Below are 23,243 nucleotides of genomic sequence, written 5' to 3'. Positions count from 1 at the left end.
TTTTTTGTTATATTTTAAATTCCAAACTGTCTCCCTTACTGCCTCCCTTCCCAGTCCTCACCAGAGCAGGCCACTGTTTGACACAGATAAACATATAGAAGTGTAGATATCTGTACAACCTTACTATTCATAGTTCTGTTTATCAGTTCTTCTCTGGAGGTGGACAGCCTCTTCCTTCATAGGTCCTTTGTAGTTAATTTGAGTATTTTTAATACTTAGAATAACTCAATCATTAACAGTTCTTCTTTGAACAGCATTGCTGTTCTTGTATACAGTGTTCTCTTGGTGCTAGCAATTAATGTTGTTGTTGCTGCTAATGTTATAATAAAGTGTTTTCTCTCCTAAGAAGCATTTTTACCACTGCCAGGAATTAAGAATTTTCAAAACCACTTCTAATTCCAAAGCGAAGAACAGATGGTTTACTCTATCATTCTAGTTAGATGTGATGTAGAGGCTGGATCTACTTTTCCTGTTTCAGTTTACTAAGTCCCTGGACTCCTAACTATTCACCCTGTGCTCCAGGGCCCAGCATCACACCCACAGAGATTAGTTAGAATTCTGAGCTTTGTACCTATTATCATTGGTGGAACATTACAGAGTCTTATGCTTCAGGCATGCCCCAACCTTCTGTTGTTATTGTTACTTGTTTGTTAAAGCCATGTCCAACTCTTTGTGACCCCATTTGGGGTTTTCTTGGCAAACATACTGGAGTGGTTTGTCATTTACTTCTCTAGCTTATTTTATAGATGAGGAAACTGAGGCAAGTGACTTGCTTGGGGTCACACAGCTAGTGTCTGACACCAGATTTGGACTCAGGAAGAAGAGTCTTCCTAACTCCAGGCCTGGCACTCTGTACCATGTAGCTCCAGATAGATTACAGAACCCAAAAGAATTTCAGTAGGGACCTTCTAAACATTTTTCAACAATCTTTAATTTTAGACCTGATTTAATTTACAAAAAGCAATCATGTCTTTTAGCAGAATAAAGGTCAAAATCCTGTTATATTTAATTCCAGGGGATTATTCAAATTTTCTTGTTTTACTGGATTTTTTATTGAATATAGCTTGAAATGCGAAAAGTGTGTGTGTGTGACTGTGTGTTTGTGTGTCTGTCTGTACTTAAAAAGGCAGTATGGTGTAGTTCTAGCTGGAAAGCCAGGAGACATCATTTCAGGTCTTGCCTTGGGCGTTTACTAGCCTTGTAACCATATGGTATACCATTAAATTACTCTGGGCTTCAGTTTCTTTATGTATGGTGGATATGGGGGAGTTGGATGAGTTGGTTAAGGGTCTTTTAACTCCACATTCTCTGAGCGATTACTTTCATTTACTAATGCTTGTAGTATTAGAATTTTTTTGTATCATTTTTCTTCAACAGTTTGCCACAAGGGGGTGCCATGAAACCATCTGGGACAATGGTTTTCAATTTCACCCTTAATCTCTAGTATAGAATTTTTTGAACTTGAATGAGTCTTAGACTCATCTATTCTAGGGTTTCTTAACCTGGGGGCTCTAGTCTATCTGTGGTTAAATTTCAGAGGGTCTGCAGACTTGTATGAGGAAAAAAAATTACATCTTTATTTGCACTAACCTCTCACTGAAATTTAGCATTTCTTTTAATTTTGAAAGTATTCAGCAGTTTGTAGTGATCACTAGACTTGACCAGCCTGCCACAAGAGTTCATGATGCACAAAAGGTTCAGAACTCCTGATATAGACTGAGCACCACATTTTACAACTGAATGACTCTGGGTCCAGAGATATCCAGTGACTTTCCTGTGCTTCTGCATGCATTTACATTAGCACTCCAATTATATCCAAGGCTCATGACATTATTCTTTCTCATTAAGAGAGTGATTTTTCAGACTGAAGTAGAAATTTACTTAAGGTATAATTTATGGGATAATCTACATATTAGCACATAGTGGCATATACATATTAGTTAATAGACATTCTTTGCACGTATTGAAATCTGTATGGATATTGTCTAGAATACAGGCATACCTTGTTTTATTGCACTTTGCTTTATTGCATTTTGTAGATATTGTGTTGTTTTTGTTTGTTTGTTTTTTTATAAATTGAAGGTTTATGGCAATCCTGAATCCAGCGAGTATATTGGTGCTATTTTTCTGACAGCATGTGTTCACATAATACCTTTTTCACATTTTGGCAGTTCCTGTAGTATTTTAAACTTTTTCATTATTATTATTATCATTATTATATTTGTGATGGGGATCTTTGATGTTACTTTTGCAGTTCTTTTGAGGTGCCACAAACCATATCCATATAAGACTGCGAATTTAATAAATATTGTGTGTCTTCTGACTGCCCCACTGACAGGCTATTCCCCTTCTTCTTTCCCTCTTCTTAGGTATCCCTTTTCCTTGAGACAACAATATTGAAATTAGGCCAGTTAATAACTCTATACTGGCCTCTAAGCGTTCAAGTGAAATGAAGAATCAATCGTTCTGGCCAATTTCATTGTTGTCTTATTTTAAGAAACTGCTACAGCCACCCCAGCCTTTAGCAACCACTGCCCTGATGGGTCAGCAGCTATCCCCACTGAGGCAAGACCCTCCACCAACAAAAAGAATATGACCTGATGAAAGCTCAGATGATAGTTAGCATTTTTTAGCAATAAAGTATTTTTTAAAGATACATACGTTGTCTCTTTAGACAGCGCTATTGCACATTTAATAGGCTATGGTATAGTGTAAACATAAGTCTTACATGTACTGGGAAACAAAAAAATTAATGTGACCTGCATTATTTCTATATTTGCTTTATTATGTAACCAAACCCACAGTATCTCCAACGTAAGCCTCTACATTATTTTACCCAAGAAGCACTCTTTGAATGCATTTCTAAGTTACATTTCAAATGGAGAAAGAAGAATTTCAAATGTCATTTAAAAAATGTAAACTAATAAAAGATTAGGGTGATTTCTGTCAAAACAGGTTAAATCTATGTTGCTACTAAGACAGGAAAAGTTGTATTATGGTTAGCATTTACTCTGTAATCTCATGTTGTGTTTTTCCTGTCTGCAGAAGTCAAGATGGATGATAGTGTGTCTTTAAGGAATGGAAAATATCATTTGGTTTGTGTGTAATGACATTTTGCTTTGGTGTTGATTTACAAGAGTGATTGATGGATAGAATTATATGTTTATAAAATAACACATAATTCACTGATGGAAAAGACCCAGTAAGTGATCAATTTTTGACCTAGGGTTCATGGATGGATTTCAAAGGGTACAGGAACTTGGATGGGAAAAACATATGTCTTTATTTTTATTTATCTTTTGTTTTCTTTGTAATCCTCTGTATTTTATTTAATGTGGTCAAAACATTATTCTAAGTAAGATTCCTATAGACTTCAAAAGACTGTCAGTGAAGATCAAGACATAAAAAAAGGTTAAGAACTCTTGTCTTAGATCATTTCAATAACCAGTGCCAGTGTAGGATTATTACCTAAAATTCTAATTCAGATTACTAATCAGGTTACTAGCCGGTAGTAATTCAGATTAATGATGTTGAGAAATAAATTCTCTTTTGAGAGTGGATGTGGAGGTGGGGTAAAAATGGTGTGGATGTAACATTTCCTATTTTGCAACAAGAATATTGTATTTATTTTATTATTAAAGAGTGAAACATTTGGCATGTATACAGAAGTTCTGTTAAATCAAGATGGAAAGAGATTCGATGAATGTTAATAAAAATATCAGTAATTTTTTTAAGCTTAGTTGATTGGATGATTCTTTCTTTAAAAAAAAAAACCAACCTAAAACCTTTGTAATCATAAAATTCAAACTTAAATAGGTAGGCCATGGGAAGTTAGCTTTAAAAGTAACTACTCAGCTTGCAAACTATTTTACATGCCTGCCTCTCCCAAAAAAATTACATATAAAATAAATAGTTAAGGCCACCTAGCATGAATCGTCCATTCATATTGGCTAGTTGGCTGTTGGCAGGTTAAGGACTATTCCTCAATCAAATTTACTGAATTATGTTTGGTAGGCCAGGTTATTTGTCTCCCAATTTGTTATACTTCATTTGTTTTGGAATTATTTTGATTTTATCCTACTCTGTTTTAGATGTTCTGATTCTAGCCTAACATTTTGTAATATTTACAGTTGTAATCACCCAGCTGTTACTCCATTTGTGATCTCCACTCACTGGATGTAGACTGGGAACTTGAAGAAGACCAGTTTATCTTTTCTTCTGCCTCAGGAAGGAGCAATTTAGAGATCATGATTGTTTTGGAGGAGGTTTCTCTTTTAAGCAGCAGCATGATGCTTTAATGTCTATATGTCTATCCTAATGTTCCTCTTAAGTGTGTGTCTAGGCCATGTTGTCCTTTGTTAGAATGTAAGCAATTGGGGCAAATATATCAGGACAACTTGATCTGGTGCTTAGCATAGTTCTATGTGCATCAAAAATTTTGACATTTATTTAACAAATAATACCCTGGTGGGTCTGGAGAAATTAATGCTTCTCTTGAAGTATTAAATATAAAGCTAATCATGTCAAAGCAATAGGTATCTGTGTGTACTTTATGTTGTATTTGATGCTGTGACAAGAGGAATGTAAATATGAGAGCTTATGGTATTCAAATAGCTTGCATTGTAATTGGACAATCAGAACACATAAGACATCAAAGAACAATTGGAACTATATGTAATCAAATGCTGGTGAGTTGTGTGGAATAGAGTATAAGTATCATTGGCAGCTGAAAGAAGGGAAAGGTATTTTTGTCTTGGGGATGACCAGGGACGTCTTCAAAGAGAAAATGAAAGGGATACATAAGATATTCCTTGGTAAAGAGGAATGGAAAAATCACCCCAAGTAGGAGGAGCAAAGCAGGTCAAAGGTAGATAAGTGTGAATTATATGTGGTATATGTAGGTAACTAGAAAGAGAACTGGCTTAACAGGAATAGAGTTTATGTTTGGAAATAGTGGGAAGTAAGTGTAGGCAAGTAAAGCAGACTATTTGATGGAAGACCATGTTACTAGTTTTCAGATTGACTTGGAAGATAGCTTAGGAAATACCTCTTTTAATAAATACAGCTTTAAGCAGAACAGAAACCATTAGTTTCTTATTCACAAACTGGGATTCCAGAATTTATTTTTTAGCTCCCTTTTTAGAATTTTGAACAATTTTCATATAAACATGTACATAAAATGTTGCAAGTGGTGGTTATTACCGGACCATCCCACAAAAGCAAAGAAAAAATTATTTAAATCCGTGAATCAGAATCACCGCATTTCAGATTTGGAAGAGACCTCTATGGCCATCTAGTTCGTTCCATACTGAGGCAAGAGTCCCCTTCTGACATACCTGACATAGATCAGCCTTTACTTTAAATCCTCCAATGGCTGAGAATTCACTATTTCTCAAGGGGGTCCATTCCTCTTTGAGATACCGCTAATTGTTAGGAAGGTTTTTTTTTTTTTCTGATATCAAGCCTAAATTTTTGTATTTGAAACTTCTACCTATCATTCCTTATTCTATCTGCTAGGGTTAAAAATAGAACAAGTTTAATGCCCCTTCGGCATGATAGCTCCTCAGATACTTGAGGATAGCTATCATTTCCCTCCTAAGTCTTCTCCAGGATACATACTCTTTCCTTCAGTTTGAGGTCTTTTATCATCTGGTTACCCTCCTCCAGATGCTCTACAGTTTATCAGTGCCCTTCCTAAATTATGATTTCCAGAACTGGACCTAATTCTTCAGATATCATTTGTCTAGGACAGAATGCAATGGGTCTTTCACATCCTTATTCCAGAAACTGTGTCTCTTTATGTAGCCCAGGATTACAATAGCTTTTTTTTTGACTGTCATATCACACTATATATAACGTATACTATATTATGTTATACTGTATTATAGTCTGAAAGTATGCGACACACATACGTAGACAACACAACAGTTTGTCATCTAACCCTCAATATAACCTTGGCAGCAGGAATGGGGATTTACTCCCCCTCCAGTTCTAAACTCATGGATGTAGTTGTAGATCCCATGGCCTGAATAAGGAGTTTCAGAAGACTGAGGAAAAGGGTGTGTGTGAGGATGGAATGGGGAAGTGTGGAAGAACATTGTTTCTTCCCCATTCCTCCTAGTTCTGGATGTATGGTGGCTGCCCAGAGCTAGGCAAAAAAGAGGAATGGTTTTTTAATATTTCCCTTCTTTTCATTCTCCTTTGCTATCCTTGGCAGTGGGATCTGGGGATGTGGGGGTAGTAAGGTGGAAGCTTACTTTCTTACCTTTTTCCTTGCTTTTGCTATTAGCCATTGGTGGAGGAAGGAAAATTCAAAGGAAGAAGAGTTCCTGGAGCAGTCTGGCTAAATTAGCCATTTGCCTGTAAAGAATATGTATAGGAAAAGTGTCACCTTTGACACATAGTGATAGTGGCTGTGTGCCTCTGGTGGCAGGTCACAGTTCTGTAGTGCTTTCTGCTGCCGCCTGGGACTGTCACTTGTAGAGAAGGTACCTGTATTGGTAAAGGTAGTTTCTTCTCCCAGGAATTACCCTCCATCAGGGAATTCATAGGTCATAGGTCCCTGCCCCTGCCCCTATCCTCTGATCTTTTAGTGCTGTAACGCTATCAAAAAAAACCCATAAATTTAGCATGGCATGCCATATTCTTTATGAGACCATGCTCGGCTTTGTGATCACTTCTTCTTCTAGATGTTTACTAGCCATCACTTTATATGTTCTGTGATCTTGCTAAGAATTCAAGTTAGCTCACTGGCTAGTAGTTTGCAGATTCCATTCCTGTTTTAGGGAAACATTTCTTCTCTCCTGTGATATTTCCTCCAAAATACTTATCGTTGGATTAGCTTGATCTGCCTGTCTTACTTTTGTTGTACAAAGTTGGGACAGTGAACATTTTTCATAATAAATGCTTGTAGATAATTGATTTAACTTATTATTTTTTCACTGTGGATAGTTGTAAGGATTTTCTTTTTAATCTTTTTGTGTATTTCACAATATGGAGGCTTTGCTGTTTCCAGGGCTCAGTGTAATTAATATTGTGTCATCTATGAATAGGAGCATTTGGAGGACCTTAGCATGAATAAGCAATTCTATTGCTTTATGAGTGGCATCTTCCATGACATTAGAGAATACTTTAGTTGAGAAGCCTTAGTTGTCTTCCCTCCTGTACTACCTTTTAACTACTTTGCATATATTTGAATTTATTAACTTTATATTTATGCTGTACGTATTGTGTGCTTGTTGTAATCCTTTACACATAGTAGGTACTTAACAAATAATTGCAAACAATTTTTGGTTTTCTACTTAGCTTGGTATCAAAGTTATTTCTGTAGTTGTATCTATCACAAGCCTGATAATTTTAAAACATAGTTAGAAGGAGCTCTGTTGTGCACAGCCTTTAAGGTTCATTTTTCTTCTTCTAAGATTATATACTTTAAACAATCACATCAATATATGTAGAATTTTTTGTTGCTCTCAGTTAGTTATGGCACTGTAAAAATGGGATCTCTTGTTTTATTTCTGTGTGTTTCCATTGAGCATATCCTAGGTATGTGAGTTGATAATTCTCAGATATTCGCAGAGATATGTGAAAGCAGCCATATAGGTTAATGTTTGCTGATGTCTTCTTAGACGTGATTTATTTATCTATAAAGCATGATCAGTGATCATTTTCTTTTGAGATATCTTGAAAATAGAGCCTTGAGTACATTTAAAATTGTGTAACCTTAAATATGTGTTTGGTGAGGTCTAGCTCTTTGTCCTGACTTAATCTTCTTAAGTGATATTGACATTTTTTCACATAGTACATCAGATGATAGAATTCAAATGTGGGAGCTCCAGAATCATCATAGCCTAAAATAAATCACTATAAAAATACTGATATATTATTTCATTTCAAAAGCACTGCCCCCCTGTGGTCAAAGGACCCAGTTCAAATTCAGCTTTTAATACTTATTACCTGTGTGACTTTCAGCAGCCAACTTTCCTGGGCCTCAGCTTTTTCATTTGTACTCTGTGACTTCTAAGATCTCCTTTAGCTCTAGGTCTTTGATTCTGGCTCTTGTGCCAGGTTTTCTAAAGGCTTGTTTTCTTCTCAGTTGTTTTTGCCACGTTTTACTGATGTTTTGCCTTGTACTTTAAGCTAGTGCTCTCATTGGTTGCCATGTCTCTCTGGTTGGCAAAGAGATTATTGGCTGTCTGAGGCAGTTTCTGGGATCTTCAGGCCTCCTTATTATGATGACTATTTTGCATTGTTAATCATATCTAAGAAATGATGAGAGGTAGTATGATGTAATGGATAGGGAACTAGCTTCAGTGTTAGGAAGATGGGGTTCAAGCCTTGCCTCTGACATATATTGGTTGTGTGACCCTGGGCAAATCACTTAACCTTTTTCTGTAAGAGAGGTAAGTAACTCTTGTCTGCTGCCTCTTGCCTCTCCCTTTGAGGGTGAAGGGGTATGGAATCATAACAGAATCAGTGCTAAATTGTATAAAAGCAGTGGTTGCAGCCAAAGGAAGATACTGTATATGAAAAGTTTTTTAAAGATGTAAAAAAAGCTACGTGTTTAAGTCAACAAATTTATATTATTTTGTTCCACTTAATTTGCATGTCACAGTTTAGATTAACAGTGATTATGATCAAAGTTTTTTGCATTTAAAAGCAAGGGCATACATTTGAAAAGCTTGTGTGTGTCTCTTTTATCTCTGTTTATTATAACCCATTACCATTTTGATCAATTTTTCTCATCCTTGTGATGCTCTGAAAATTCATGGGAAAGTTCTCGAGAGTTATTTGAAGAAGAAAAGAAAGAGAGAATTGGTATAATTTATTAGTACAACCTTTTCCTGGTATATCAACAGTATTGTCATTTCATAAATCCTGAGTCTGTTTACCTTATCTTCCCAATTACATCTTCATTTCTTACCTTCCTTCTTCCTTAAGGGGGATATAATATGAGAAAATCCAGAGAATCTTCTTTTAGAGCTATGAATAACTGCTTGTTCTTCATTTCTGACATTACCACTTAAAAATATGAAAACCAACATTTTTTCCGCAGCTGTTTGTTGAAAACTCACTAGACAATAAAAACATTTTCAAATGAAGTTACAATCCTTATGGGTGATATATGTGAGAAATCATTCTGTGGTTGGATTGTCAAAAACCTGCATGAGCTTTCAAAAAATTAAACATGTTTTCTTGTAAGCTGTCTTCTGTTCTTCAAGTGTCAGCCCTCATTTGATAAATGTCAGATATTTTCCAAGTATTTTTTCCCTGCAAAATATAATGCTACAGTTTTTTCCTCCCTCTAAAATTTAATTTTTCTTTTCATTTTACCAGTGGTCACACTTTTTGATAGAAATTTCTGAAAGGAATATTTTAGATTAGATTTTTTAGATTAAACTTATTTAAATTTAAAGGATAGTTATTTTATAAATATTTGAATTAACTTAAACATGAGCCTCCTTCAATTTGGAGAAAACTCAGAGTTTTTTCAGTTAAAACTGAGATGATACCTGTTTCCTGGTTTTGCCAGCAATAGATTTGACTTATGAATGTGATTTTAGTACTTGAGACATAATTTACAGTTCATTAAACATTCTAGGAAATAAATGTTTATCTTTTCTCATTCTCATTTGAGGTACAAACCATTATTAATATCTTAGACAAATACAAAAAAAAAAGGGTTTTACATGAAATTGTGCATGTCTCCCATCTGCTGAGGGAAGGTTGAATCTCCACCTCTCTATGTGAAGTGGCTGTAACTGGTAGCTCATCTTCATGCAAGGTTAGCCATGACTGTGTTGGGAGAAATAGAAAGACTGAATAGTTTTTATTTTTTTAAATGAGATGTTTCTTCTAAGTAAACTTCTGTAGGTTTAGGAAGAAAAATAGCCAAAATGGCCCTAATGTAATATGATTAGGAAACAAACTGTATCAGGTCTGAAAGAAACATTCCTTTTATGCCTTTTTTCCCTTAACCTCCAAATATGGGGCAGTCATTCATTTGGTGGCCTAAAACTGCAAGATAAGTTGAAAATAGAAAACAAAGAGTTATACTGTAAATGTCTGCTTATAGCATACTCTCTAGCTTTTTAGTATGTTTTTTTTTCTTTTTTTGGTTCTTGCTTGAGTTTTTATCATGTTTCATTGTAGCTTTCTGATATTATCATCCTGCATATATGTCATTTAACTTGTTATTCAGGTTATCCTTTCTTTATTACATGGAGAATGCTACTTTATAATGATGGTATTTTAGATCATCACTTTTGGAAGTACTTACTGAAGCCTCTCTTTGTAAAGAAATTCTCATTTTCTTGTAACATTAACTGGGATCTTTGCTCCCAAAGTAGCTTACCTACTGCAGTTTGTGAAATACTTTGCTTTTAGTTTTTTTACACAGTCGCACACTGATTTAAAAATAATTTTTAAAAATATTTAGCAGTTGAAGGCAGATGCTCCTGTTAGGTCAGAAGACAGAAGATTTGATTGGCATTTTAAAGATAATTCATATCACCCTTAGACATGAATATTTCTTTACTGGCTGTCATTCTGTTTCCAGAGAGGGGTGCTTTGTGGTTATCATTTACTTTTTAAATGTGGCATTCAACAGATAGTTGAAATATTGATGGCCCTGAAAAAGTCCAGCACTGTAATGTGTCACTAGATAAATGATAGTGTGTAGCTTGTGACATCCTGCAAAGCCAAGCCACAACTACTTGTATGTCAGTTGGAAAAGACAAGAAAAGGTACCCAAATGAGAAAAGTGAAAGAAATTGATAGCTTGTTCAACATCTAAGATAAAATGTCTTGAGGTTGAAAATGTTTGAATATATTTAATAAAAGTATTAATATATTTCCCATATGTAAAAAATAAATTTTTAATTGATGTTTGTTGTCTTACATCATCATAATTTCCCTCAGGATCCCTCTTCCTCCTAGAGAGTCATCTCTTATAACAAATTTTTTAAAGGCAAAAAAAAAGAGGAAAAAAATCAGTATAAGTGATTACTACATTGAAAAATTCTGTAAATGTGTGCAGTATACTACACTTGTGGACCTCCCACCTCTGCAAAGGAGTGGGATGGGAAGTACTTACTCATATCTCTTCTTTTGAACCATTCTTGTTCTTTATAATTTCTCATTAACTTTTGATTTTTCTTCGTGGTCCTTTGTGTTTACAGTATTGTAGTATTATATTATAGAATTATAGTCATTGTATATGTTGTCTTATTGTCTCTTAACTTTGCATCAGTTCGTGTAAATCTTTCCATGCAAGAGATGTGTAGAGCTAGAATAGTCAAAACTCAGTACTCAAGTGATTGAAAGAGAGTCAAAGAAAGATTTCCAGTGTCAATGATGGAGATGTTGAGGATATGTTTTCCACATTGCTCCTGAGGCACTGTGCTGGATGGGCCCAGTGCGCTGGACCTTGAATCAGGAAGACCTAAGTTCATATTGGGCCTCAGACACTATGTGATTCTGGCCATGTCACTTAACTTCTGTTTGCCTCATTTTTCTCAATGGTAAAATGGGGATCCTAATAGGACCTACTTTGCAAGGTTGTTGTGAGGATCAAATGAGATATTTGTAAAATACTAAGCACAGTGCTTGGCATTTATATAGCTGTAGGTGCCACATAAATACTTATTCCTTTCCCTTCCTCTCCAGGTGCTGGGCATGCAAAGACAAAGCTAAAACAGTATTAGAGTGTTTAGTATGTCTGTGAAAAGGAAAGAGTCATCTTTAGAGTTTTGTGTAATAATCGCAGAACTTTTGGTTTTGGTTGATCCTGACCTGATAAAGTCTCCTTCTTGGTTTGTAGGTCCTTGAAGAAGCAGAGGCCCAACATTTATGTCAGTCCATCCTGCCTGATATGGTGAAATTAGCCCTTTGTCTGCCAGATATTTGTACTCAGGTGAGTAGATGCAGGCTGTTAATCTAGGCTTGAGTGGCTTGGAATTCCTTACAAATAGATTCATTTCCTATAACTGAGTTCAAAAGGATAATGGAGGAAATGTTTCTTGCAAAATTGTTCTTTCATAATCAGTAATTGATGAGAAAAGGCATATGTAATAGTACATATGCAGTATTCAATTTTTGAGCTTCAGTTTAAGCTGTCAGAAGCCTGTTTACTCAGGATCAATCTCTAATTTTTTTTTTAGCATCGAATGACTTGACTTTTTTCCAAAACATACTGATGGATTTAAAACATTTGACTTTTAAACTAGTGTAAACAAGCAACATAAACCAGTGTATTGGATAACATCCTGACTGAATACCTCTTAACAGGTTTTCTGGCTTGGTTGCAATGCTTTACTACTTTGAAAGATGATTAATGTGAGTCCTTTTTCCTGCCTTGCAGATCAATGTGTTTAATTTTCTTCTTCTCTTTTTGTTTTTCCCTCTCTCACCTCTTCTGGTCTGAGCTTTATGGAATATCAGTTAAGAGGATTTTGAATTGAGTTTGCTTCTGTTTGCTTCTTGTTCTCTTACCAGCTAAATAAGTATATTTGCTCTCAAGTAAGAAGAAAACTATGATGAGAAATGTGCCCCTTTTTATGCCGTGGAATGGTTTATTTAGAATATAATTTGATATAGCAGAAACTTATTAAGCTGTTTACAGTTTTCCAATGTAGAAGACTTTTGAGTATATCTTACGTTTTTCTCTCTTTGTTGTTTTTGTTGATGTGTACTTTCTAAAGTGCTTTTCATGCAAAATTTTGCAACACAGGTATTGTATGTTTTAGGGGACTGTTATTGTCATTCAGGGTCAAATACTACAAAGCTGAGGGTATACATTGTATCATTAAAAAGATAATGCCTTACAGTATCAATTAGTTAATCCCTCCCAATCTCTCTTGAGGTAGAAAATTTTTCTTGTTTTACATAATAATACTAAAATACTCTAAGATAAGCTAATTTTAGATCATAACCTAAGGGAAGGCACCTGGTTAAAAAGTAAGGTAAAATGCATGATTTCGTAGCATCTAAACCTAATTGAGATTTATTTTGTTGTTTGACGGGCATTATTAATTGGAAAAATATCTCAAGTTAATTCCTACTGTGTAGAGTGAGAAGTATATTTTATAAAGCCAAGTATCTTTTCCCAAAATATGTCTTCTGTCAAGAAAAATAATATAGTCTCATTAAATGTTAAAGATTTATTATATCATGGTGCTTTAAGCTAAATTCAGAAGGGAAGAAATGGAAGAGTGTTAAGGTATAGGCAGAAACTTTTAGAGGGACTTATATGGTCCACGTCAATAGTCATCACATTTTTGTGATTCATTTTTATTTATGGGATAGGCATTTAAAAAAACCTCACTAAATACATAAGCTGTAAAATCTATGCTAAGATTAGTGGAGGTATTTTCCTTTGAATCTAGAAAAGATTAGTATTTCCTATAAAGTAAAGGTAATTTGTGAAGGAGAAGAGAATAACCATCTTTGAACTCATTTAATCCTAAACCTATGAGTACTAATTTCATCTTTTCACTCAGGTTTGTTGCTAAGGAAATGTTTTTTTTTAATGAATATCTAGATATATTTTAAGCTAGAATATTGGTCATATTTTCTAAATTAAGATTTGACTTTATAACAGATTAAGAAGCTATAAAATGGGGTTAATATATTAGAGATCAATAGAAGCATCTGTTTTTCTCTTATTAGAAATGGTGATTACCAGGAGAGGAGGTTATTGATATTTTGATAAAAATGTTGTTTTAGCCTTTTGAGTTACTTCTTTTAATTTTTCTTTTGAAATATTTAAACAACTAGTTTTAATGTTTTTTACTTTTAGCAGGCTTTAATTATGCAAATATGTTTTTCATGTGGTTTAAAAAGAAAACTCTGTGTTATAACATTGCAGCTTTCATTTTTCTTTCTTCTCTCTCTCAAATGTAGTTTTGGTTATTGATTTGGATCTGTATTCCAGGAAAGTTATTCATTGTTATTTGTAGTATCTCCTTTATGTGTGATATGTAGCAACATTCTGTGTTTTTAATGCTGAGAGTTAGTGGAAAGGAGAGGGGATAACACTTTTAATGAATATAATTTTAGTACATAGGGGAAAGGACTTGTGATTTCTTTCACATAAGGAACTCCCAAGTGAGGAAGCTCTATCAGTGCAGATTGCTACCTTCTTTGCAACTTCTAGTCCTAAAGAGTTGCCTGGAACCCTGAGAGGTTAAGTGCCTTGCCTAGCACCACACAGCCAGTACCTCTCAGAGGTGACACTTGAACTCACATTTTCCTGACTTCAAAGCTAGCTGTCTCCCCTTACACCAGTGGTAGTACCAAACTCAAATGCAAGCTACGGCCACTGAACATGTGTAAGGATCCCTGCAGGCATCATATTGACTTAAGAAAACCACATGTTAGATTATCTATTTTTTATTTATTTTGTTAAGTATTTCCCAGTTACATTTTAATCTGCTGGGGACACACTAGTATTGTGTGCTGTGTATTTGACACCTCTGCTCTACACATGATAATTTGTGTGTATGTGTGTGTGTGTATAAGTGTTGAATAAATCAAATTTTACTTTTGGATATTCTGTGATACTTTAAAATTTTCATTTACTATTTTTAAAATATTTGAAATGTTGTAAAAATGTACCAAGTAGAGTGTTTGGTTCTTCTAGAGTATACTGAAAAAGTGTGTTCAACAGAATTTGATTTTGTCTCAGTTAGAAAAATATTTTAAATCTGAGAGTTTTCCGTGAAAAATGGCTAGCTTCTGATTTCCTGACATTTACCTCTCATTTATAACTACAATACCATTATCTCACTTAACCCTTAACACTGACCCTGTAAGATAGGTAGGGCAGGTACACTTTACAGATAAGGTAACTGAATCATGGAACTTAAATAATTTGCCTCTAGTCCTCCTAGCTCAGCATTTTGGCCACTGTGCTGTCTCCCTCCCTTTAAGGATACTCTGCTCATTTTAGGAATGTCCCATCTGATCACAAATTACAAATGATTCTGTTTGATGGTACTTATTGCTAAAAATTCCTTTTGGAAGGGAAGCTGTGAAATAAGAAACTACCTACATGAAGTAAAGAGTAGGTACATAATAAATATTGGTTTAGATTGGAGTAAGAAAGTTATTAAGATGTTATGGCTAAGACATTTTCTCCAAAATTATAATAATTTTATTTCATAGTACTTATTATTAGAATTTCTGTATCAGGTTTTTTTTTTTAGCCAAGGTGGGCACAAGACCAAAACTATAATTGTTAACCTCAGTATTGCCTTTCTTCTGTTTAGTTTTCAGTTTTGATTTTTCAAATGACATGTGTAATGTTGCGTTTCATCTTTATTGCTTTACCAGTCTTGTTTTTCACTGATAAGTAGTGCTGTGTGTTCTCTTCACTACTATTATTATTGATTAGAAATCTGCAATCCATTAAATGAGAACATTTTTCCAATCTTCCAGGATAAATAGTCCTAGATTTTAATGATGCTGCTGATTTAAGAACCCAGGAGTGGCCCTAAATTAGTCCTACCCTAATTTAGCAAATGTAATTTTGTACTCCTGTTTCTGAAATTGCTAAACTAATTATTGCTCTTCTCTTTTGTGTGTTTTTGTTTGCTATGCCAGCCAATACCTCTACTGAAACAGAAGATGAATCACTCCATCACAATGTCACAAGAGCAGATTGCTAGTCTTTTAGCTAATGCTTTCTTTTGCACATTTCCACGCCGAAATGCTAAGATGAAATCTGAGTATTCTAGTTACCCAGACATTAACTTCAACAGGTATGTTTCCTAAATAAGTGTTTAATGAAAGCATGGAGAGGGGTGGAAGGGACATATTGATGCCAGTGGCTGAATACAGATTCTTTTGATTTTAAAATTATCGAGTAATCCTAGAGTATATTGGAATAGATTAGAAATTAAGTTCTGAAAGCATATGAAAAAGAGAGCAAGATTGGTCATTGCTTTCAGAGCTTGAGTATGAAACAATAAGATGGTCCTATGAGTAGCCTTCAGAGTGTATCATGTCTTTATAGTCATGCCTTGTATGTAATTTTTAAGAACAAAATACTGAAAGGAGAGTTTACTGTGTAGTTAATTATTCCTTTTGGACACTTCAAAAGTTTAGTTTTTAGAAGAAATGGGGATATTTTAAATAGTTTAAGAAAATACTTCCTCACAAAATGGCCCTCAGGGGGAGGCAGCTTCAAAGTTTCAGATAGTGTTTCTGAAATGCCCTAAATCAGTAGAGTATCTTTAAAAAGAAATTGGAACTTCACTTAGAAAATCACTATTAATTCCCAGACTACTTCATCTGTGCTTCTCCTATTACCCCTTTCTTAATCTTCCCCACTCCCCCATCAAATAAATGTGTTTCAGGATTCATACTTCTAAACTTAGATATTGTAACTCATTAATTTTCTTAACCATTTAATGGGCAATATTTTCTATATGATCTCACTGAGGGAGAAATTGATGTACAAATCTGTTCAAGGTCATAGAAATATTAATCCAGAAATTTTGTTCTTAGCCTGTTGTGGGTGGTGCTAGACAGTATACTTACCCTTGAAAGCAAAGCTGTAGGATTTATTTTTACCCTTAGGCAAAGCCTTGCTGGAATTTCCTCAATTGATGTCATTTAAGTAATATTATGAAAATCACTTCTGTAACAACTCAAAACAAAATTTTTTTCTCCCATTTTGCTATCATTTACTTAAATTTTATAATGCATGAATTTTAAGCTTAGACTTAAACACTTCTAAAATCAAAATATTTTAGATCTGCTGTCAGAAAGGGTTAGAACAAGTGGGAAAAGGAACAACTTGAAGTGCTAAAATATAACGACATATTTTGCATATTAGATAGTTAATAAAAGATTGTTTTCCTGTGTTTTCCTACCCAGATTTGACAAGGCCATCAATCTACTTTATCTAACCAAAGACAGTTTTTCCAAAAGGTCAAGAGCATATGATTTATGGTTTTTTTTAGCCTCCCAAATGTGTCGCTTGGCATAGTTAGTGTCCTTATGACAGGAGATATTTTAAATGCATTAGCAGTTTGTGGCTATCTGGTAGTTAGTCCTAAATGCTGCTATCCCTTGCTTACCTATAAATTGGGAATGGAAATAGCTCTGTTTTGATTTATAAATGCTTTTAGATTCAGAAATATTTCAGGTTACATGCTGAATTTGCATTAATATAATTAGGAAAACTCAATCCACAAAGGTGTATTGGAGAAGATGGCGGCTGGAAAGCAGGGACTTGCGTGAGCTTCCCGCCAGGTCCCTCCAAAAACCTATAAAAAATGGCTCTGAACAAATTCTAGAACTGCAGAACCCACAAAATAGCAGATGGAAGCAGGGATCCAGCCCAGGAGAGCCTGGATGGTCGCTGGATGAGGTCTATTGTGCACAGAGCGGAGGGGAGCAGAGCCCAGCATGGGTGGCGGCAGGACCAATCAGACCAGGAGCCGGGCGGAACAGGCCCTAGCGCCCTGAATCAGTGAGCTGTGGCAGTTATCAGACTTCTCAACCCACAAACACGAAAGACAAAGGAGAAGGTTAGTGGGAAAAGCTGCTGGGACAGAGGGAAAAGAGTTCCCGGTTCAGCCTCTCCGCCGGGGCAGCGGGGGTGGTGCAGCTACAGAACTACAGCTGCAGTTGCTTCTGGCCCCAGGCCCATCTGGTGGGAGGAATTAAGTGGCGTATCAGAGCAGGAGTGAAGAGCCTGCTTAAGATTTGCATCAGGTCCAGGTTGGCAGTTCTTGAGGAAGGAGGAGTGCTGGTATGGCAGAGCTGGCTGTATAGAAATAGCTCTGAAATCAACGGCGCATCCCCTCAAGCTTGGAACAAAGTACTCTTTACCTACAAGCAGTCATATCCTGCTGAAAAACTCAAGGGTCAAGTAGTTGGCTGGGAACATGGCCAGGCAGCCAAAACAGACTCAGATTCAGTCTCAGACTTTGGAATCTTTTTTTGGTGACAAAGAAGACCAAAACATACAGCCAGAAGAAGTTAACAAAGTCAAAGAGCCTACATCAAAAGCCTCCAAGAAAAACATGAACTGGTCTCAGGCCATGGAAGAGCTCAAAAAGGATTTGGAAAAGCAAGTTAGAGAAGTAGAAGAAAAATTGGGAAGAGAAATGAGAATGATGTGAGAAAACCATGAAAAACAAGTCAATGACTTGCTAAAGGAGACCCAAAAAAATACTGGAAAAAAAATGAGGAAAACTCATTGTTATAAAATATGTATTTGTAAACCATAGAATTGAGCTATTTAAATTTTTGTGTAGGGTTTTTATCAATGGCATCAGTATTTGTATGAACATAGTCGTTTGTATGTACAAGATTAGATTGTGGGCTCTCTGAAAGCAGGGGCTATGTTTTTGTTTTTCTTTGTATGCCCTTGTACTTAGCACAGGACTTGATAATAAGTAAGCTCTTAATTTGTCCCTGTTGACTGATTGATAGTATTTTATGCATGTCATGGCAGCCTTTCATGCTGTAGTCACTCAGTGTTAAGAAGACCTTGGTCATAATCTTAAAAGTCACTTTCCTTCTCTTCTCTCAGTTTCATTATCTATAAAATGAAGAAGATAATATCATAGTACTTAATTTCACAGGTTTGTAAGGATTAAATGAGATAATGTATGTAAAGCGCTTTATGAACTTTAAAGTGCTAAATAAATATCGGTTATTATTAAGAGGCAGTAGGATGTAGTTGAAATAGTTCTGAATTTGGAGGGGGAGGTCCTAGATTCAGACCTGATTTAATGGCTAGACCCAACAAGTAGTTGAACAACAACAATGTATACTAAGGCACTGTTTGGCTAAAAGGAGATAATATTTGTAAAGGCAGTTTGTAAAATGCAAAAAATTAGAGGCAGCTAGGTGCCACAGTGGATAAAGTGTCAAGCCTGGAGTCAGGAAGATATCTTCCTAAGTTCAGATCTCACCTCAGACACTGTGTGACCCTGGGTAAGTCATTTAACTCTATTTGCCTCAGTTTCCTTGTATGTAAAATGACCTGGAGAAGAAAACAATAAACCACTCCAGTATCTCTGCCAAGAAAACCCTAGATGGGGTCATGAAGAGTCATGCATGACTAAAATGACTGAACAACGAGAACAAAACCAAATAGTTGTTAGTGGCTTGATATCTATTTGGAGAAGGTTTCTGGTAAAGAGTCACAGGATATTATGCTTGGCCTTGTGTTGTTTACTATTTTTAACCACTGAATTCGATAAAGGCATATTTGGCACATTTATTAAATTTGCAGATGACACAAGGCTAGAAGGAATAGCTGACACACTGGATGATAAAGTTAGGGGTTCAATAAGATATTGACAAACTAGAGCCTTGACCTTGATTTAATAAGATGAATTTGAATAGAGACAAATGAAAAAGTTTTTTTCTGTAGGTTCAAAAATTCGTTTCATTACTAGGCAGGAGTTTGTATGAAAAATATCTGGGCATTTTTATTGAAAAGCTCATTAGAAGCCGGCAGTGTTATCTAGTAACTAAAAAAACTAATGTAATCATAGGCCACAGTAAGAGCAGAATAGTGCCCAGGACAAAGGGGATGATAATCCTACTGTACTCTCTTCATGTCAGACCACATTTGGAGTATTGTGTTCAGTTCAGAGTTTCTGTTTAGAGAAGAATGTCAATAAGCTGGAAAGCAGCCAGTATGATGAAGGGCCTTGAGATAATACCGTATGAAGATCTTTTGAAAGAACTAGGGTTGTTTAGCCTGGGGAAGAAAAGACTTAGGGAGGGATATGATAAGTAATAATGTTTGCAAAGCTCTTTATAAGTATCTCATTTTATCCTCATAACAACCCCAGGAGATAAGTGCTGTTATTATCCCTAGTTTACTAATGAGGAAACTGAGGCAGAGAGTGGTTAAATGACTTGCCTAGGGTCACACAGCTAATATTTGAGACTTGATTTGAATTCTGGTCTTCTTGACCTCAAGTACATTGCTCTGTCCACTGCAACTCTGCCTGATAGGTGGTTTCGAGTATTTGAAATGCAGTTGTTTGGAAAATGGATTAAACTTAATCTCTTTAGCCCTAGGTGGTGGAACTGGGAGTAATAGATGAAAATTGCAAAGAAATAGAATTACGCTATTTATTGCTACTATTTGAGTAGCAGGTAGAGCGACCCAAGGTGGGAATGAATTATTATGGGAGGTAATGGCTTCCCATCAATTAAAATTTCAAGCAAAAGTTCAATGACTATCTCTTATTGACTATTTGTAAGTTGGGATTCTTGTTCAGAGATAGTTTGGACTGAGTGTTCTCTGAGATCCTTTCTGATAAATCAGTCAGTAAGTATTAAGTGATAGGTGCTCTACCAGGTACTAGGAATTCAAAGATTAAAAACAAAATAGCCCCTTACCTCAAAGGGCTTATATTGTATAAGGGGATATACCATGTTCACAAAACATGGGTTCTATACAAAATAAATATGCAGTGATTTGTGTGAGGGGGAGGGCACTAGCAACTGGGAGAGTCAGAGAAGACCTTTTACAGGAGGTGGCATTTGAGCTTTTCTTTGAAAGGAACTGGGGGTTCCAAGAGGTAGATTAGATGAGAAAGAAAAACATTTTAGGCATGGGGGACAGTCTGAACAAGTCACAAAGGTGGGAAATGGAATATTGTATATTGGAAACAGCAGATAGACCAATTAGGCAAGAATATAGAGTATGAGTCATATGTAGTCAGCCTGAGGGGGAAAAGGCTTTAAATGGATCTTAAAGCGCTTTTTAATGCTGGTCAGAGGGGTTTATATTTTCTCCTAAAGACAGTGGGGAGCCAGTAAAGTTTCTTGAGCAGCTAAGAGTCATAGTTAGACCTGCATTTTAAGAAGAACAATTTGTGGAGATTGATTTGGAAAGAGAAAACTCTGGATGCAGGAAGACAATTAAGAGACTGTTAAAAGTCAAGATGAGAGGTAATGAAGGATGGCATAGATTAAGGTATTAGTGGTATGAGTAGAGAGAAGGGGATTGAGATAAGAGATTTTGAGGGGGTAGACTTGACAAGACTTGGACAACTCATTGCATAGGGGGGTGATGGTTAATGATACTGGAGTGAATAGTGTAGGTCGAAAGCATCTTTGACTTTAAAGGATGGTGGTACCCTCCATAGAAATAGAGAATTTTTGAAAAGGTAGGTTTAAAAGAAAGATAATAAATTCAATTATCCTTATGTTGAATTTGAGTTAGATATGGTAATTTCTTTATAGCTAGATTTGTTTCTTTTTCTGATATCAGATTATTTCAGATACCTGTCTAGTCTTCCGATAGTTTGGGTATTTCATATTTTTAAAGATACTCCTATTTCTTTTGTGCCCTTATTATTTTTTTTAAAGTTTATTATTGTGCTAATACATTCTGATTATTCCTTTTATTTCTTCTGGTTTTGCAGTGATTTTACCTTGCTTGCTTGCTATGTTATTTATTTGATTTTCTGTTCTCTTCTTTTTAACCAGAATTTGTTATTTTGGTTGAGTTGTTTTTTCAGCTGTGTCCAACTCTTTGTGACCCTATTTGGGGTTTTCTTTTCTTTTTTTTAAATCTTAATGTTTTATTTTTTCTCAATTTCCTATTAAAACAATTTTAATATTTTTTTTCCTTCAAATTTTGAGTTCCAAATTGTCTTCCTCCTTTCCTTTCCCCCCCTCATTGAGAAGGCAAGCAATTTGACATAGGTTATGTATATGTAGTCATGTAAAACACATTTTCATGTAAGTCATTCTGTGAAAGAAACAGAGACTAAACCATTTGGAGTTTTCTTGGCAAAGATATTGGACTGTTTGCCATTCCCTTCTCCAGCTCATTTTACAAATGAGGAACTGAGGAGAACAGGGTTAAGTGACTTGTCTAGGATCACACAGCTAAGTGGCTGAGACTAGATTTGAACTCATAAAAAAGAGCCTTCCTATCTCCAGGGTTGGCACTCTGTCAACTGCACCACCTAGGTGCCCTGAGAGTTTATCAGTTGCAGTGGTCTTTTCAGAGGACTAGCTTTTGGTTTTATGATTTCTGTGGGGTCTTTTTGTTTCCAATTTATCTGTTTTCCTCCTGATTTTTAACATTTCCTCTTTTGTACTTATCTTAGGTTTATTTGTTGACTTTTCTGATTTTTAAAAATACATACTCAGTTCATTAACCCTTTCTTTTTCAGTCTTGTTGATGTGTGTTTGTAAGGATATGATTTTGCCCCCTGAGGACTGGTTTAGCTGCATCCCAGAAATTTTGAGATCTTGTTTCATCATTATAATTTTCTTTTACATTGCTATTATTTCTATGATTTGTTCTTTGACCCACTCATTATTTCAGATTACATTGTTAAATCTCCTTAGCTTTGTACCATTTTTATTTTTTTTTTTTTGTGCTCCATGAACTGCTTACTCTTTTTATTGAATTATGGTCTATAAGGATGTGACTATTTCTGCCTTTTCATGTTTATTTGCAATATTTATGTGCTCTTGTACATGGTCAGTTTTTATAAAAGTTCCATGGGGTGCTGATAGATAGGTACACACACACACACACACACACACACACACACACACACACACACACACACACACTTGAACCAGTTAGATAGTGATATAAATCTTAACTCAACTTTCCCCGGCATTTTGTTCAGTTCCATATTTTCCCTTTTGTTTGTCTTTCTGTTAGACTTATCCAAAATTGAAAGAGGGATATCTAAGTCTCCTATCACTATTGTGTAACTGTCTGAGTCTTCTTGTAGCTCTAATGTTACCTTTATGAATTTGTATGCTAAGGCATTTGGTACATATAAATTTATTATTACTATCAGTTTGTGGTTTGTGCTTCCTTTCAGCATAATATAATTTCCTTCTTTATCCCTTTTTATTATTTGAATGTTTGCTTTTGCTTTGCCAGATAGGACAATTGCAACTTGTGCTTTTGGGGGATTCATTTGATGCATAGTAAATTTTTTCCATCCACTTAGTTTTATTTTGTGTATGTTTTTGTTTTTTAAATGTGTTTCTTGTAAGCAACAGAGTATAGGATTTTGTTTTCTTATCCAGCATGTTACTTTTTTGTTTTTTTCGATCATTTGATCCATTCACGTTTAAAGTTATGAGAATTAGTTCATATTTTCCTCTTTCATCTTTTTTTCAAGTTTGTTTCAAGTCCTCAGATCTCACAATTATTGTGCTTTCTTTTCCCTTACCTTTTTCTTTCTATCAATTTTGCATTAAGCATGCATGATAACTAAAAA

General features: G+C 35.3%; 1 protein-coding gene across 1 annotated transcript in view; it reads left to right on the top strand.

Moving 5' to 3' along the window:
• PARG (poly(ADP-ribose) glycohydrolase) overlaps window positions 1-23,243 on the top strand; it is a 118,312-nt gene that overhangs the window by 38,021 nt on the left and 57,048 nt on the right. Inside the window, exons 8-9 of the mRNA XM_036734737.1 lie at window positions 11,822-11,914; window positions 15,604-15,761. Coding sequence (XP_036590632.1) covers window positions 11,822-11,914; window positions 15,604-15,761 — 251 coding nt within the window. The remainder of the gene's footprint in view (window positions 1-11,821; window positions 11,915-15,603; window positions 15,762-23,243) is intronic.

The sequence above is a fragment of the Trichosurus vulpecula genome, chromosome 8 (genome assembly GCF_011100635.1).
Source record: "Trichosurus vulpecula isolate mTriVul1 chromosome 8, mTriVul1.pri, whole genome shotgun sequence".
Taxonomy (NCBI): Eukaryota; Metazoa; Chordata; class Mammalia; order Diprotodontia; family Phalangeridae; genus Trichosurus; species Trichosurus vulpecula.
The sequence above is the reverse complement of the archived record's forward strand: the minus strand, read 5'-3'. Positions and strand labels throughout refer to the sequence as shown.